The 18758-nt window shown below is 34.7% G+C and overlaps 2 protein-coding genes across 4 annotated transcripts; both read left to right on the top strand.

The window, feature by feature from the left end:
• Positions 1-1833: 1833 nt before the first annotated feature.
• On the top strand, positions 1834-8724 carry LOC115446932 (melanocortin receptor 4). 3 transcript variants are annotated; one of them, XM_030173779.2, is made up of 4 exons: positions 1834-2251; positions 6903-7037; positions 7432-7581; positions 7657-8724. In XM_030173779.2, the coding sequence occupies exons 1-4, from the start codon at positions 2065-2067 to the stop codon at positions 8565-8567; spliced, it is 1383 nt and encodes a 460-aa protein (XP_030029639.2). In that variant the 5' UTR covers positions 1834-2064; the 3' UTR covers positions 8568-8724. The 3 variants fall into 3 exon arrangements, with proteins under 3 accessions (XP_030029639.2, XP_030029641.2, XP_037294168.1); XM_030173781.2 differs by having other exon boundaries at positions 7432-7577; positions 7657-7916; XM_037438271.1 differs by lacking the exon at positions 1834-2251 and adding an exon at positions 2414-2494.
• A 4425-nt stretch (positions 8725-13149) lies between these two features.
• LOC115446933 (carboxypeptidase B-like) lies at positions 13150-16963 on the top strand. The gene is made up of 6 exons (XM_030173782.2): positions 13150-13306; positions 14064-14273; positions 14669-14765; positions 15070-15381; positions 16116-16386; positions 16626-16963. The coding sequence occupies exons 1-6, from the start codon at positions 13233-13235 to the stop codon at positions 16928-16930; spliced, it is 1269 nt and encodes a 422-aa protein (XP_030029642.1). The 5' UTR covers positions 13150-13232; the 3' UTR covers positions 16931-16963.
• Positions 16964-18758: the final 1795 nt, after the last annotated feature.

Raw genomic sequence — 18758 nt, 5'->3', positions numbered from 1 at the left:
AAATACACATACATTTAAACTTATACAACATTTTCTAATAAGTTTTACATTATTCTATTGCGGTAACGATCTAGGTATATTATTAAGGTAAACAATGACCAACATGGAATTTTAAAAAGTAAACATGGGTAAGTGGGTATAAGGTTATGTATACGAACGAACAAGGACACGCTATATCTACCTACATAGGATAAATTCATGCCTCCTAATTATAATACTTATATATCAACCCTATATTATATTATACTGTCCCACTGTTGGGCACGAGCGTCCTCTAATACTGAGAGGGATTAGGTCTTCTTATTACTCAAAATGAATTTTAGGTCACCGAAGTCACTAATGAGTTGAAGGACTTATTTAAAAATAAGTCAGAAGTCATTTACCTACTTAAATATTACGTAACTTTACCATAGAGTAATAAATAGAAACAATATAATATAGATATCATTGATGTTATATATTCTACCGATAGGTGTGATGCAGAATTAATAATAAATTGGTAAAAAAAACACTTAGAAGTAAACTTCCCATTAGCCACAAAACAAAATAAATCAGGAACGAAGATAAATTAGGTACCTATCAATAATGCTGAATCGGTCCTACTGCGAAGTTTAAATAATATATATACTACTATTCTAGGGCGGCTTCAAAAGGAAGTTATACCGAAATATACCTTACCTACTTTTAAACAATATTTATGGATAATTTGTTACGGCTGGTTTTTTATATATAAAATCAATGCAATGGTTTGGTTCACAGTTCACACATACTTTTCGTTCATATATAAATAGATCATGGCATGTTTTGTTGAACAATAAAGTATTACATTTGGATTAATAACAAGTTTTATATTAATAATTAATATTTCGATAATTTATTGAGTTGGCAATTTTTTGCGTAACTGGGTTCAAATATGGTGCACGCGGGTTAGTAGCGCTGGAAAATTAAATTACTACTTAATATAGATACCTTCGCGACTGCAGCGCTGCACCTGTGCGGTACATCTGTAGCATCCGCTTTTAGTAAGCAATTCCAATCTCAATCTTCAGTCCTATTCCAAGAATTAACCAATCAAAATACAGTTGTAAACATGTCAAAAATACTGTGTGTCTGATTGGTAAATTTTTGAGAGAGATCGAAAATACCACTTGGGGCCCTTTAATTGAAAATGGCAAATAAAGGTATTATATGCATTTACAAAGCAGCGTTATTTGAAAACCTTAAAATAGAATCCTATAAACAATAATAGTCTGCATTAGATAAAAGTACCTACCTATTTCAATATGATGAGGATAGAAGTTCCAAGACCTGCCTCTCTGGTGTTTTTGTTTACTTAGGTACTTAGAATTTACGATTTTAATATGAATATTTTTGATTCATGTTTTTTTTATCATTAAAATAACTAAGCATTATATGTCTATCAAGTAACAACCGCTTACTTGAAAAAATAACATATGCACCGTGAAATAATTAGATGTTTCTTAAACAATGTAGGTATAGCCAATAAATCATTTTTATTATGAATTTCGTCAATGGTCTCGTACAAAAATAAAAAGTTCATAGTACATACCTACTTATTTTTTAAATTTTAAAAGTACCTAAGCTTAAAAACCTATCAAACAAAAACGTAGATTCGTATTTGTTTGTATAAAATAATATAAATATTTTCTTTCTTTCTTTCTAATAGGTAGTAATAGGTGAGTAACCAAACTCTTCAAAAGATATCCAAAGGTCAAGTATTATGACAATTCCAAACCCTTAAATGATGACTTTTAGTTTTCAATAATACCGCATTTAAAATAAAGATAGACTAGGTACATTTTGTACATAAACACCGCAAATGTTAAGACGGTAAACATATAAACGACAGAACGGTAGAACGTATGAATCAAGCTCACAGAACCATGAATATGTAAATCACATCATTAAATACCGGCCACAAAACATCCATGCCGCAATGTTTGGCATCATCTCATTCTTAACTCGGGAACCACGGCATTGACATGTGTTCAACGATGTTTTTATTACAAACGAAAAAATCCACGTGACGCGCTAAGTATTAAAATGGAAAACATGTCGGATTTTATCAAAAATTATACTGGTGTTAATGGAAGTGCAGTGTTAGAGGCTTACATAGAAACAGAGAAGGAACAGTTGACGGCATACAAACATGTTGCATATATTATCGGAACGCTTATTATGCTGAGCAATTTAATTGTTGTGATATCAAGTGGTTTGATTTTGAGAAAAGGTAAAGATATTCATATTAAATTACTTTCACCTTTGCCGTTCCGAAAGGAAGAATAAAAAACTCTTCTTTTATTGCATCGTAGTCTTAAGTTTTATCACATTGGTCGATTTTCTCAAAGATCATAATATTTATATTAATGTAAGTGGGTAGTCATCGTTTACTTAAGCATCAATGCGATTTACAGAATATAAACTTAGTAAGAAAGTAAAATTATTTAATAGCACAGCAAATACCCTTTCATGCGTAAGTATATAATATTTGATACCGAAATTATAACTTAACAGATTATTATGTTGTTACTTGAAATACTTATATTATTTAAACGTATCATAATATACGTAATGGTTTTGAACAATATTATTAAATTATATTTTCTATAAATCCATAATGATTTTAGAATCATCCATAAATATATTATCGACTCATCACTTCTTCTATCTATGCTTCTTTCCAACGCAATGTCGGCTAATATTTTTGAGTCAAATGTCCTATTTATTCATGAAAATTAAAAAAAATTACTATCTCCCCCATGAATACTGTTTATACTATCTATTACAACAATAGCCGGTATACCGGATGTAAACTCACGGTCTACTTCTACAGCGCATGGAATCCCGAATAAATCTCGATGGCTGCCGAAACCATCACTTGCTTACGCTGTACTGTTTTCAATTCATACCAACTTAGAAGCTCAGGAACTCTAGCCTTCAGAATCCTATGAGTACAGTAAGTAAAAGATTTCGCGCTGCATTCCATCGTCCTTAGGGCTCGGTATTGACTCCCCAGTTAAAAGGTCTATAAGAACAATTATCGTAGTAGAAATCTACATAAATCTTCATTCCTCTGGAGAGATATCAGTGCTACATAGAATTTGATCCCCTAAAAAGAGTATCTCTTCATTCCGGGGTGTTATCTCACGCATAATGTCATTCCTCAAAACTTAAGGGCTTGCTCGATTAAGAGGATAGGAATAGCTCTAGAAGTCTAGACTGTCTTATACCATCGAATTTATATCCTTAACATTGCAACGTTTGCAGAGATGGTACTTACTTCACTTCAGTCCTGGATTTATAAATAGTCCGTATAGGCCGCAGCTTATGGGCGGCAGCCTCTTAGTCTTAGATCTATAAAATAAAATGATGACCACATTAGTATAGCAGTACGATAAAGATACGAAAAAAAACGTATGTTTTCTAACAATTGTGTTGATTAGTCAATACCGATGCGAAAAGCTTTCCTCATTGTTGCATTGCATCATGAAATGCCTAAAAGCACAGCGCATTGTGGTTGCAATAGCAGTTTTTCTACCTACCATTACTTGATAGAAAAACTTGAGCATATATAATTTATATGACCATTGACCAACCTTCTCGGACGGCCAACCGGTTTCAGCAAATATGTTTTACCCAATATCCACTATGATTAACTATTGCTTTTTAACTATTTGTAATATTATGTAATTTAACCTACTTAACTATTACTCAACCAACGCTGATCAATACCCCCACGAGGCAATTCTTGTGCGCTTGGTCTCCACACCAAATGCACGCCCATGCACGGGGCTACATTTGCCGCGACCCTAGGCGCAAAGCTCGTGCGTATGCCTCTTGGTTGCTAAGTTCACATTGAGGTTTGTCTAAGGGTTCGTGAACATTTCCCTTCCCTTCCTTCCAACCATCCTAAAAACTCCTCTTCCTTCCCCTTCTCTTCCTTCCCTCTATCTCCTCCCTTCTTCCTCCCAGGCCCTAAGACCGCCTAGCTGGAGGCTACCGAACCTCCAGTGATAGCAGTAGGGCCCACCAACTCAACATGGGGCTGCCATGGTTGCTAAGCCGGGGGATTGCCTGTACACCATTTGCGGGGTACCCCCGGTGATAACCACGGCAGTTCCCAAAAAAAAAAAGCTGATCAATATAAATACAAATTAATATTTATAAAATTCGTATTTTGATTATTAAAAAATACGATTGCCTTACTGGGGCCTATCGAAAATCGTTTAGGCTAAAGTATGGGAAATAAAAATGTAATGGAATGACATATCTTAGTGATAAGTTTGTCCTTAATGATGGTAAAAAGGCTTCTTGTGTAAGGCCATGCGGTTCTTTTTTAAAACAACTGAACAAAATTTAGAAGTTAAATGTATAAAGGAATATTGTTATTTACCACATATTACCTACATCAAAAATCTATCCTTGATACTAAGAAAATTCTCGGGAAAAAACAATGTGTGGCGTGCATACTAATGAGCAGGTGTATCAGATTTTAACACAAAATATAAAGTTGGATGTGTGTTTAACCGGTTTACCTATAAATCGATGAAGAATCGCCACCGATAAGCTGAAAAGATACAATCTACATTTGTAATTTTTTTATTGAATTGAAGTTAATAATAAACTTCTAAGCCAAAATTAGCTTACAAAGAAACTACTTTCGGCATGATCAAAGAGTTAATGAAAACAACATGTCAACTACTCATTACTCCAAGCCATATTTCATAAAGCATATCAAAGTTTTTGTTATAATGGGAAATCCAATTGTTTCTATTGCAAATATTCTAACAGGAGGTATCAGCAGTAAAAAATACTCCTCGGCGTAGGTAGCTAATATTTTTTTTTTTTATACGATAGAGCTACGGGACTGTCCGGTCGCGACCGAAATGATGTAATTTTGAAAATATAACTTGCAAGAAATAACATCTACATTACGAACATGTTTTGTTACAGCTTGTGATGCAATAACTGAGTTTATACGACCAATCAAGCCGAAATTTTCTTGACTCAAACGTATCTTCTTTCCTCCATTAATCTTCGTTTCTTGTAGTTGTTTATCATTTACCTTTGGCGGGCTATCTAGCAATTTATAAATAATGTCAGCCCTGGATGATACTGCCCCACTGATGGGCAAAGGCCTTCTGTATTATTAAGAGGGTTTAGGCCTTAGTCCACTTCGCTGGCCTAGTGCGAACTGGTAAACTTCACACACCCTCAAAATTCCTATTAATAACTTCTCAGGTATGCAGGTAGCAAGCGATAATTCACAATGAATACATACATAGTTAAAATCAAGGTGTATGCACTCTGGTTTTGAAGCTACGGACTTTCGTTTTGGGAATTCGTTCAACAACCAACTAGACTATCGCCGCTTTTTCTGTTTTTTCGCTTTTTCATGTAATTTGCTAGTGTTTTACTTTACTATTAATTTCTTCAACACTATTAAATATTCATATACAAATTTATCGTTACCCTGTCTAGAACAAATTCTTTAAATTATAATATTTCGACGTCATTTTTACTTCCACCCGAGGCGTCGTTGATAATGGTAATACAATTATTTCCACCACTCAAATAATCACGGGTTTCCCATGATAAATTACCGTACAAACAAGTCTATGAAGTTTAACAAATTAGTCACAACTCACAAAGCATAGAGGTGTTAATTTCAAGAGGTGTCCATTAGTACCTATTGTACTATATCTGTATCTAGCTACATCTTATTACTGTTCTACGTGAAAATGTTACAGATTTTAACAACTGTATTTGTCTTAGTTTCACATTTTTGTGTAGTATATGCGTAACAATCAAAAACCTTTTAAAAAATTGAAATGTGGCAAAAATGGCGAAATAGAAAATGCTGTGTTAATGATTAATAATATAGTTTTAAAAAGAAAACAAATACACAATTTACCTTTACTTATCCTATAAGGGGTAGGCAGAGATGGAACCAAAAGGCCCACTTTTCGCCGAGTTGCTTCTCATGATGTGATAATGGGCGAGTCTATCATCATATCAGTCGATAGTATTTTAAACAAAGAAGCGAGATATTTATCAGATCATGAAAATATATTTTATTCCTCTGAATTTGTTTATAAGTGTTTACCATAATCATGTAAAGCCTGTGGATACATTGATTATCTTCATCAAATAGAATAATTAAATTACCGATTAAACATTGGATCAAACCATGTTAGGTAATTCTACTTAATTTAAAAGTTAGCAAATGTTGAAACGCACTTAATGACTATTTTTCTCAATGAATGTCAAATGTTAATTGTTTCGCCCATTGATAAATGTAAAAGATACATTGCAATTAATGAGCATTGTGATTATAATCTTACTCACCGCATACATGTTATTAACATCATTACCTTCAGCACGTGTTGTGCATTTATTTGCAGAAACAATTAGTATATTTAATGACAAAAACAGAATTACAATCATTAAATTTTAAAAATACCTACATGTAATAACTTTGTTGAAATTATTATTGCTCATAAAACATTATCTATTTTTAGCCCAAAACTCTATGAGATGCAACACGTGGTATCTTCGTTAGGTTTCCAAAGCAACAACAAGTAATAATTACCACATAACTTCATTAGAAAATGGGAGCACTAAGTGTTACTTTAACACAGAGTTGGAAAATAATTCCTTCATCACGACTTCGTAATACAAGTACTTAATCTTACTAATCTAAAGTCTAATCAGAAACGCAAGAATTTGTAAAGATTGATAAAGATAGAGGTGTTTGGGCAGGCACATAGAATAAATGAAGTATTCCTGGATTCAGATAATATACTACATAAGTAGATTTTTTATTCCGTGAAATATCTTTCATGCCCACAACAAGTACTCACGAATAACCATTGTTTTAGGACAGGAACCGAAAAGCACGTATCTTCTACTCGGCAATGTATCTCTGGCTGACACAATCGTAGGATTTTCAATCATCTTCAGCAAGTATTTAGACAACTCCAACAGCTCTAACATCTGGTGTGTTATCGAAGTTGGTAAGTAAATATCCAAATCAGAAATACTCTAATCACACTATTATCTCCGTCTTCTTGACATAACCTAGAAACTTTGTACTTTAGTCTTTATCGTTTTTGTTATTTTTGCGGAGAAAGCGAAATAACCACTCAGCCTTGCGGTTATGTAAAGGTCACTCGTCTTACGACACAGATTTAAGCCACATGGGAAGATGGCATACATTAGATAACAGCTTCACCGACTCATAATATAAACCAACCTATATTATACCTATGGTGGCCTTCTTCGACGTAATAAGAATAGCTCATACCTCAATACCTAATACCTTATGGAAGGCCGTATCGAACAATTCCAGGATCTTAATCATTGATAGGAACAAAAGCAAGTGGTTATATTGTCTGCTTTTTGATGCAGGTATGATCGTGTGCCATGCTAAGGTGTCAATCTTCAGCGTGGGTTTAATCGCTGTCGACCGCTACATCTACATACTCCATGGCTTATATTATCAAAGGTGGTTCAACATTACCAGAGTGAGAATTGGAATTCTCTGCATATGGGCAGTTAGTGAGTTAACTTGACATCATTTTGGAAAAAAATAGTCTTTATCGTTTAAACCGACTGGTTTGTTATTATTTGCAGGTATTACTCTTGGATTTATGCCGGCAACTGGATGGACAAACAAGGAACTTCCCCTCACCCGATGTTATTACGTCGGTCTGTTCCCCGGGAATCTAATATTATTAAATTCGTTGCTTAGTATAGTACCGATAATTGTCGTAGCTGTTTTATACTCAATAATATTAGTTCGAGCGCTAAAAAACGTTAAAATATTGAACGCTGCCACAAAAAATCTTGATAAATCTACAAACGAAAAACCAAAGTTAAGAATGTACCGAGGAACTGTGTCTGATAAAAAATCAAGCACGTATTCGATACCATCGGTGACAAAAAGTAGTGGCAGTATTATGAAAATCGATAGAAGTGCTTCATTCAATTATTTGTCCAATGATAACGCTAAAGACAAAATTATCTCTGTAAAATCTAAAAGCATTGATGATTTCACAAATGATAAAACAAACATAAAGCAATACTACTATAGTAAAGATGATATTCAAGGTAAAACTCGATTTGAGTCTGACTTTAGTGTTTACTCTGTTGAGTCGCATAGTTCTGACAAAAACTCATCGGATATGGATAGAAAAACCTCTAATGAATTAGAAGTGAGCACAAGCCGTATTGCCAATCGTAAAGTGAAAGAGCCAAACAAATGGAGAGCTATTACGGTAGTAATGCTTACATCCGGAAGTTTCATAATTACATGGATGCCATTTTTTATAGCAGTAATATTTTTTTATTTCTGCGAAGAAAAATTGACAAATCCCAAATGTATGCATATTCAGACATTGCTCAGTGGACCTTTAGTGACTTTGGCTTTTTCCAACAGTATACTAAACCCCTTGATATATGCATGGTGGCACAAGGGATTTAAAAGGTCCGTTAAGACCTGCTATAAGAAATGTTTACACAAACTTATGTGTCACATTAACTGATGATGTAAGTGTAAATTTGTAAACAGAATAGGAATTTTATTAATATCAAATTCACGACAATAAACTCTCTGTATTTAAATGTTTGTGTAATAATTGAGTGATTGTGTTTATTATGTGTTGTGTAATAAAATATATAAATTCCGTTACAATTATTTAAGTGGTGCCTACATTTTTCTTTTGCAACCTCAACTCAGAAAAACAGAACAATATTAATTACGTTGATGAAAGAAAAGAATCTCTTTGTTTGAGTATTTTAATACTTAACCATAAGAACCATAATTTGATCATAAAATATCAAACGGAATACAATTACTGCAAATCTAGAATATGATCTTTGCAGTGGAGATATTTTTTGCGTAATTACTTATTGCAATAGCGCAAATATCACGGATGACAGCCTCCGGGTAGATCTTTAGCTGTCTTACCAACAATATTGTAAAATTAAACATGAATTCTCTAGTTTTTACGTTACAATAACTAAGTTTTCATACATTTAATAGTTAAGTGTTTAAACTTTAAAATATGCTTTATATATCTAGTATGATCGTTTGTTGTTATCTATACTATTATACAGGGTCATTTTGTAACCCTAGACTTAAATTTAACTGCGAGAAAGTCATCTTGAAAGAAGCAGTTTACTATAAGTTACTCTAACCTAAGGTCAAAAACAAAAAAGTAAAATTTTCAAACAAAATAAATATTCAAATAGTCATTTTATTTTTACACACCCTTTGCCACTACTACTATACTAGAATTCGTCGGAGCGGCAACATCGCACACAGTCATTGATAATATTATGCTCACGCACACGAACAAGTGATGCACACTCGGAGCGCAAGGGTAGTTCGTCGCACCGCGCGCCGCGCCGCAACCGAACAGCTGATGTCGGCGCTTTAACTACCTAGGGTTTTGTGTCGTGCCACATCACTCAATCAACAATTAGACCAGCAGCGACGACGCTACGCCGACGTTACAAAAGACACATACCTAAACATCATTATCATCATCAGCTACATAAAGTCCACTGTTGAACATAGGCCTCCCCTAAAGATTTCCAGACGGACCTGTCGAAAGCTGCCTGCATCCAATGTGTTCCCGCGACGTTTATCAAGTCGTCTGTCCACCTTGCAGGTGGACATCCAACGCCAACATAAACATCACGGACTAATCATCACATTTCATTAGAACAATATTTTCTATGCTCAAACTATCATCATAAGCAAACGACACTAATCAAACAACCACAACTGCATAAGTTAGGTACACATAACACACGATTTCCGTAATTTTAAAGCTATTTCATTCTTTTAAATCAAAACACACATTCTAATGTAGGTAGTTCATCCATTTTAGTAGATAAGTAGGTATAATAAATACGTTCAACGGTTAGTTTTATAACACTCATAACAATAAAATATCATTCTGCAAGTCTGGCAATTCACACGAAAATTAATAACGAAGTTACAATCTTGATGATAATTAGGTAATGTGATAGTTTGGGGTAAAAATGTCGAGCGACGGGATGCGTCACGGCGCGGCGCGGCGTCACAATAGGTATCTTAACATGTTTTCAAAATAGTAAATGCGTTTACCAATACCTAGTGATGATTTGTAGATTTCTTGTTCCTTTAAAAGTTGTTTCATACTTCAAAGTATTTTTAATACAGTTAATTTGTGACTACCTCGGTGCCGCAGTTGTATTATAGTACGGATGCTTTGCTAAGGTCACGGGATCGAATCCCGGGTCGGACAGAATGATATTGGATTTTTCCATTCAGTACCTATCGCAAATTCATAAATCCACATTAAAATCGTAATGACAGCCTCCGATAGAAACATAATCAATAGATTGTGATAGTTCAGTTTCGCGTACGCGTCAACGATGCAACTTCGCGATCGTAAAATATTCAAAATGGCAAAAAATATTTCTAAAAATAGACACTATTTTATACGTGTTAAGGTCGCATTTAGGCGACTACTTTAAATTTCTTTGTACCTGACCGACCAACACGCGACACACGAGTTTAGCGAATTCCACAAAGTAGCGGCAAGAGTAGTGTTGCCTGATGTCCCGATTTGCGCGGGACGTCCCGATTTTCAGAGTTCTGGGGACGTGACTCGTTTTGCACCAATAAAATTATTAAAACATTAAATATTATGAAAAAATAAACTACGCATTCATCACTGTGTTGAGTGCGACAATGCAATCAAAATAGCACGTATCATCTCACTAGCGCTGAAGGTACAGTTTTGTTTATTGTGCAATATCTTGTTTATTTTATACCCTGTATGCCTATTGAAAATGAATGACTGAATCCAAAATCTCTATTATACTTTATTACTTAAAATAATGTTTTAAAAATACTAAAATATTGCTGTGTATTATTTTAATTAGGTAGACTTTTCATTAATCATTTCATCATAAATCATTACTTTTTTATTTTTAATACAATTGTGTGTTAAATCTGTTAGAACATCATGTAATAAAATAAATCTAATATCAGAATTTTTGAAATGCTGTGTCGGTTTAGCACGCTTTTGGTAAAAAAGTTTATACTGACAACACTGCGAGTTTAGGCGAGAAAGAGTTCGACTATTGTATTGAATAATCGCGCGCTCTTCCGACTCGGTCAAAGACTCGGACGCATTGCCATAGTGTACCTATCTAGCAAAGAAACGGTACAGAAAGCATAATATGACGTTCGGTAATGTCTACGTAGTCTTCTTTTAGATATTATGACAAACCGAAATATTAATGTTGGAATTAAAATAAATGTCGGAATATCATGTAGGATCTAAAAAATACGATACCAATAGATTTAAATCTTGTAACTTTAGTAATTATGTAGGTAACTTTTTTGGTAAGAAAACTATTTTAATAACGAAAATAACGTTTATAATTGACGAAATATTTTTTGTAGTAATTAATTATTGACTCAATGAACTGCTGCAACCAAGTCAGTGAACGTATTGGGAGTTCATTTGTGAGCTGACCTTCTGAACCCTATAGGTTCGGTAATAATATCATCAGCTGTGACGTAGTTCATTCACTTCAGTTAAGCGCGCTAAGAGACAGCGTGATCAAAAAACCATAAATCTAAAATCGGGATTATTGACGTAAATATTCGTTACTTATGAATAATCTTTTGCACGGTGTTAGCAGAGGTCACCACGAACCTGTGGTTTCATTTAGTAACGCAATGTCGAAATGACCCTGTATAAAGCTGAAGAGTTTGTTTGTTTGTTTGTTTGTTTGTTTGTTTGAACGCGCTAATCTCAGGAACTACCGGTCCAAACTGAAAAATTATTTTTGCGTTGGATAGCCCTTTGTTCGTGGAGTGCTATAGGCTATATATCATCACGCTATACCCAATAGGAGAGGGGCAGTAATGGCTAATCTCAGGAACTACCGATTCGAACTGAAAAAATATTTTTGTGTTGAATAGTCCTTTGTGGAGTGCTCAAAGTTATATATCATCACGCTATGACCAATAGGAGCGGAGCAGTAATGGCTAAACTCAGGAACTACCGGTCCCAACAGAAAAAATATTTTTGCGTTGGATAGCCTTTTGTTCGAGGAGTGCTATAGGCTATATATCGTCACGCTATACCCAACAGGAGCGGAGCAGTAATGGCTAATCTCAGAAACTACCGATTCAAACTGAAAAAATATTTTTGTGTTGAATAGTCCTTTGTTTGTGGAATGCTCAAAGTTATATATCATCACGCTATGACCAATAGGAGCGGAGCAGTAATGTCTAATCTCAGGAACTACCGGTTTCAACTGAAAAAATCGTTTTGTGTTGGATAGCCCTTTATTTGTGGAGCGCTATAGGCTATATATCATCACGCTATGACCAATAGGAGCGAAGCAGTAATGGCTAATCTCAGGAACTACCGGTTTGAACTGAAAAAATCTTTTGTGTTGGATAGCCCTTTGTTCCTGGAGTGCTATAGGCTATATATCATCACGCTATGACCAATAGGAGCGGAACAGTAATGAAACATGTTGCAAATCGAGGAAAAATTATTAGTTTTGAGAGCTTCCGTTGCGTGCGCTGCGTAAACGGTTAAAGTTATGCAACAATGATGTATGACGGGATTGTTCCACTTTAAAAGTTCTATAAAATATATTATAAAACAAAGTCCCCCGCTGCATCTGTCTGCCTGAACGTGTTAAACTCAAAAACTACCCAACGTATTAAGATGAAATTTGGTATGGAGAAAGTTTGAGACCCTGGGAAGAACATAGGCTCCCGGGAGACTACTACTTTTATAACGGAAAACTTTAGCCTGAAAAACTTTATAACGCGGGCGGAGCCGCGGGCAAAAGCTAGTGGTTAATAAGTACGTATTTACTATATACGCTACGTACAACATAAGAATAAAGCGCAAACACAAAGCAAATATTTAAATAGTACTCGAAAAAATACAACTATTTTAAATAACAATTAATGATGTAACCTCGAGTCTGAAATTAAAAAACAAATCATGTTTATCGTATGCACCTAATTTCTAGAACATCATAAAGTTTACAAGCAGCTACCGTTAATAAAATAATATAGATAATCATACTATCGATATATGTTTTATGATGAAGATTATGGCTAATCAGGGTATAAATGTAATATCTAGTAAGAGCACCGAGCCCGTCCAGTGAACAATATGACGCGGTTGGTGGTTTGCGTGCTAATCCTCGCTGTCTCCCTGGCACAGGGAAGACATGAGAAATATGAAGGGTAAGTAACTTAAATACATAAAATCAAGCGTTAGCCCTGGACCCAAAAAGTGGTTGTACGGATGTACCGTCAAGCACATATGTAACTGAAAAAAATATAAACTTCAAATCTCATATTTTGTGTTCTTACAAATAATATTTTTCTTCACAAAAATAAAATAAAAATTATTGACTTTAATTCATAATGATTTTTTATGTTCAACATGCGCATGTTAGACAGTGAAATAAAACTATTTTGCTAGGTAAGAAGAAAAATGATAATGTAAAAATAGTTATATTTCGATACTTTAATTCACAAAAAGAAAAAAATGATTCAATAAAATTTTACGCGAATAAGAGATTTTAAGTTTTGAATTTGTTTAGCTACTATTGGGACTGACTACGTATGCAGAAAAAGTAGCAAGTCTGAAACTATACGGCCTACTTATCTATTGCCAAGAAATTATATTTTAATAATTATATACTTAGTTAATTGAATTAAACTATTGCCAAATTATACGTCTCTTCTTTCAATCCATTAATTTACTGTTATTATGAAGAGTTTGTTGTTGGAACAAAATTTTTGCAAAGAGATAATATCAAAAAAATACCTACAATACGTTAAAAATTCTATGTATTTCTTCCTGAAAAACTTGCCAAAAAAAAAACTACTTTATCTTATCGTTATCTATTATATAATACAAATAATTCAAGCTTAATAATAATTTCATACCTATGAGAATGATTCAATAAATATTAAACTGTCCTTACAATTTCAGGCATCAGCTCTTCAGAGTTGCCATTACCTCCGAAGAATTAGGTAAATTGGAAGCGCATTTAGACATCCTGTCAGCTACGCCCGCTACTAGGTCTGCTTCTGGAAAAATTGAAGCTCTAGTCAGGCTATCACCTGCCGAGAAACAGCAATGGCTTCCCTACTTCAACCAAAGGAACATGGCTTACACGAAGATTATCGACAATCTTGCTGAGTAAGTTACGATTGAAAAAAGTATTATTAGATAAGTACCTACCTCTTTATCAACTTGTGACGTATTTATATTGCCAACACGAAGCGAATGCCGTGGTGGGATCTCATGTTCGATCCTCAGATTAGTTAAATACAATTATATAAGGGTTTTCTGCTTACTGCATAGTATTAAACCAGTATATTAGAATTCAATTAATAGTAAGAGCCTCCATAAATTACACAAGATCTAACAAAGCTGGTGAAATGTTAATATAATATACCTTTCTTCTCCTGAACATGAAAAAGAGCGTGATGCTATTAATATTTCCTTGTGACAATAAATACGCAGGTGAAGGATATAATCAATAATAAAACCACACAGAATTACACCCTAAGAAAATTCTTTTCGTTACCTAGCATTCTCCGTGATGAGGAAGCTAAGGTCCAACGTGCCAGATCCGCAGCTTCGCGCAGTTCACGCTTCAGTTTCGAAGTCTACCACAGACATCAAGAGGTACCTAACTAAAATTATATCTAAAGAATACGCGAACACAGCTCTATTACGATATATCAGATACTTAACATGAAAAAAAATTATAAAAATAACTAAGATCAACTAAAAAAATAGGTGATTCAGTTGATCACAAATCAAAACTCTTCGCCCAATTATTCGGTACCAGGCAAAAAACACATTTTAAGGTGACCTTTCAACTGGCTTGATCATATCTTCTCAGTTCCTATACCTATGCTTTAATGTTTATAATACGCCCGAAGAAGCATTATAATTCATAATCATAACATTAACACTCAATTTCTAGATCAACGACTACCTGGACTCGCTAGCTAAACGGTACCCTAACCTTGTGACTGTCATCAACGCAGCCTTGAGTTTCGAGGGCCGCCAGATCAAATACGTGAGAATCTCAACATCACGTTTCGAGAACCTTCGCAAGCCTGTCATCATCATCGATGCTGCAGCACACGCCAGAGAATGGGTCACGCCTCCAGTGGCATTGTACATTATCAACCAATTAGTGGTAGATATTGTGGATAGTAATTTGCTGGAGTACATCGACTGGATCATAATCCCAGTTGTGAACCCAGATGGATACGAGTATTCTTTCGATGAGGTGATTTTTTTATTTCTTATTTTTACAAGCGATCCAGATTAGAACTAAGGGGGATCTATAAGAAAATTGTAGTAAAAACGACCGCCATTATTAAAAGGTCTATTATAATTTACATCATTTTCCACCCCTGCACGTGACTTAGTATCTATTCTATAGTTTTCACGGCCAAATCCTACATCATAAAAGAACCGTTTTGTATTCAACTACGGTAATGCATGAGGTTTCAAAAGGTTCATGGCAAAAACCTAAATATTTCCGCATTACGCACCTAATTGGTATGTTTATGTTTTCCACAAAGTAATAAGTGGATAGCAACGTAGATAATTGATATGGTGACGGTATTTCGTCTTTTATTTGGCCACGGTCATTTTGGAGGTTGTTCTAACAATACAATAGTAAGCAAAAGAAAAATTGTCGCATATTTACAAACTAACCTTCATAATACATGTTGACAATCTATTTGGGATACGCACAAAATCATGAATTATTCCAGTAAGAATCTAATTAGAGACAAAATATAAGTTTCAAGATGCATCAGCCTCTTCACCAGCCACCAAGGTCAACCACTACATTGATTCTACAAAACATTAAGATAAGATCTCTAGATCATAGAGAAAGTAGCTTAAGCAGAGGATTCTTAACAACATAGCGACAACAGTTTCGAACGATACAGAATGAAGATTTTTCTGAGTAGGTAAACTATCAAACTCTTACTTTATTTGTTTTGTCTCCAGGACCGTATGTGGCGTAAGACTCGTTCCAAAGCTCACCCAGGCAGCGACGAATGCCCTGGAGTAGATGTGAACCGCAACTTCGACCACCATTGGGGCACAAGACCCGACAGCGCCAACCCTTGTGCTATCGTCTTCGAAGGTCCCAGGCCGTTTTCTGAAGCTGAAACTAGGGTCGTCAGAGACGCGGTACTGCAGCACGTTGATAGAACCGCCCTCTACATTTCTATACACAGTTATGGAAACATGTTCCTCTACGCTTGGGGAAACAACGGTACATACCTTATATAAGTTTGTTTGCTATTATTAAAATTGTCTATATAAGTAATATTAGGTCATGTCTTAAATAGATCTATGAATCGATAAAAAAATGGACAGGTTTGGAGACAAACTGATTATTCAGATAAAACAATTTAGAATTTATCTACGTTTTCCTAAAAATTGTTTTATACTTCTACAAACTATTATAATTAAGACTGAAATAATAACAAATGCTTTGATATTTTATTGCAGGAACTCTACCGGACAACGGGTTGATTCTCAACTTAGTTGGAGTACACATGGCTGAAGCCATCGACAAGCTGGCTTTAGACAAAGCCAAAAGGTACGTCGTGGGCAACGCCGCCCACGTCCTCGCCAAGACCTCAGGGACCTCCCGCGACTGGACTCGTGCAGTTGGAATCCCCCTTACCTACACTCTAGAACTTCCCGGCTACGAGTACGGATTCCTCGTGCCTCCAGAATACGTCTGGCAAATAGTCACCGAAACCTGGGCCGGTATCGCAGCAGGAGCCAATTACGTTTTGTATAATTGGTAATTTATTGTACGTAAATAAATGATTTATTTTTTATTGTGCTTTTTTTTATTTGGTTTCGAAACGCTTCGCTTATTGATTCCTTAAAAAAGAACAGTTTTTTCACCTATTTCAAATATTTAATAGACAAAAAATAAACACACTAATTAGGAATCTTAATTTAAGAGCCTACTGTTTACGGTTTGTAAAATAAAACAAGGGTTAACAAAGTTTTTGATCGGTCCATATCTACTGTGGAAAGACAACATTAATTGAACGTTGTAGATACATACGGATATCGTTTGTGTGGCTAAGCAGTTGCGAATATTATTACTACCTGTTCCTAGAATTTCAAACAATGACTACAAACATAAAACGATACAGCCAATACACCACGTTCGCATCTATTTGGTGTAATCGTGAATCATATGCAAGCGAGGCTAAACCACCGTTATGTTCACAAGATTCTTTTGCCTAATAATAATCATAATTACTGTTACACACACAGAACAGCTCAAATTCAAGCGAAAAATATTGGCCGTGGGTTTTCCTTACTATAAAATATTAATGACCCTTGGAACGTGTAAAGGTAAGATGTTTTATTTTTCCGTTATCACTTGTCATACTAGCTCAATATTAGCACAAAAGCATGCTATTAATGTTCAATTGCTACTTATTTAACTGTTTTGATAATAATGATGCTAGTACCGATTAATTGTTTGCGGTAGATCTGTGTTTTCGACTGCACCATAAATATAAAAATGTCTCGCTGGGGAGATGAAATTTTTTTTTTTTATGTTTATATCGAAGCTATGCAAGCCTCTGGAATCCACGATCCCACTACAAAAAAATATAGTAAGAAATAATGTCTATAAAGATATTTTGTTAACCGACGACGAATGTAGGTACTTATACGGAAGCTCATTTTTAACTACCCTGACAAAGAACTTCTTAATAAGTTACATGTACTATATTTAAAATATTCCCTTTTAGAATGCTTTTCACAAGCAAATGTATATGAGCTCTTAAACTAAACTAGAGAGCATTCCCCACTTACACATGCGAATAAAAATACGCTTTTAGTAGCGTGACTATCGTTACCTATAGAGTCCTTGGACGGTGAACCGTGTGTATCCGGGTTTGTTTCTCAGGTCTGGGAATACAAATTTGTGTAGGTTATTTCAATCTAAAAAACAGCTGAGTTTCCCGTGACTGGATTTCGTGCCCGGTGTAGTGATAGACCCACCGTATCAGAATAAATATAAACGTGGCGAAATGTTGATGCACTTGTATTGCTTCTGCCTAATCCTTCGGAAATAAACGTAAGAGCTTATGCTTCATGATTCCTATTACATAAATCTAAAGAATAAAAATATCTACCGTCTTATTTGAGATTGCAATCTCATATTTCACAAATATTGATAGAAAACAAAGTTCCGCTTTTCGTAAATCACATGGATTGCGTTAGACTTGATTATTTTAAAATGTGGTTTAATATATCCTGTATTTACTTACCATTTTAAATTATTTTCTAGACACAATACTCTTCGACGACAAAAAAGTATGGGGAGCTGTAAAATTAAACCGCATTATTGATATTTATTACAAGAGCAAAATATGTAAGTGCATTTAAATGAGTATTAAATAGTAAAGAATAGCAATTGCATGTCCGGTTTCTCTCTACTATTATTGTGAAGTTTTACACATATTTTTTTTTAATATTAATTAATATTGAAGTTTATATTTCCATGATCACGGCATACTGCTAATATATGAATGATTAATTCGTGAACAAACTCTACCTTTGGAGAACTCTACCTTTAGAACACGAATTGACGGGCTTTAAATAGTT

The sequence above is a fragment of the Manduca sexta genome, chromosome 13, assembly GCF_014839805.1.
Source record: "Manduca sexta isolate Smith_Timp_Sample1 chromosome 13, JHU_Msex_v1.0, whole genome shotgun sequence".
Taxonomy (NCBI): Eukaryota; Metazoa; Arthropoda; class Insecta; order Lepidoptera; family Sphingidae; genus Manduca; species Manduca sexta.
The sequence above is the reverse complement of the archived record's forward strand: the minus strand, read 5'-3'. Positions and strand labels throughout refer to the sequence as shown.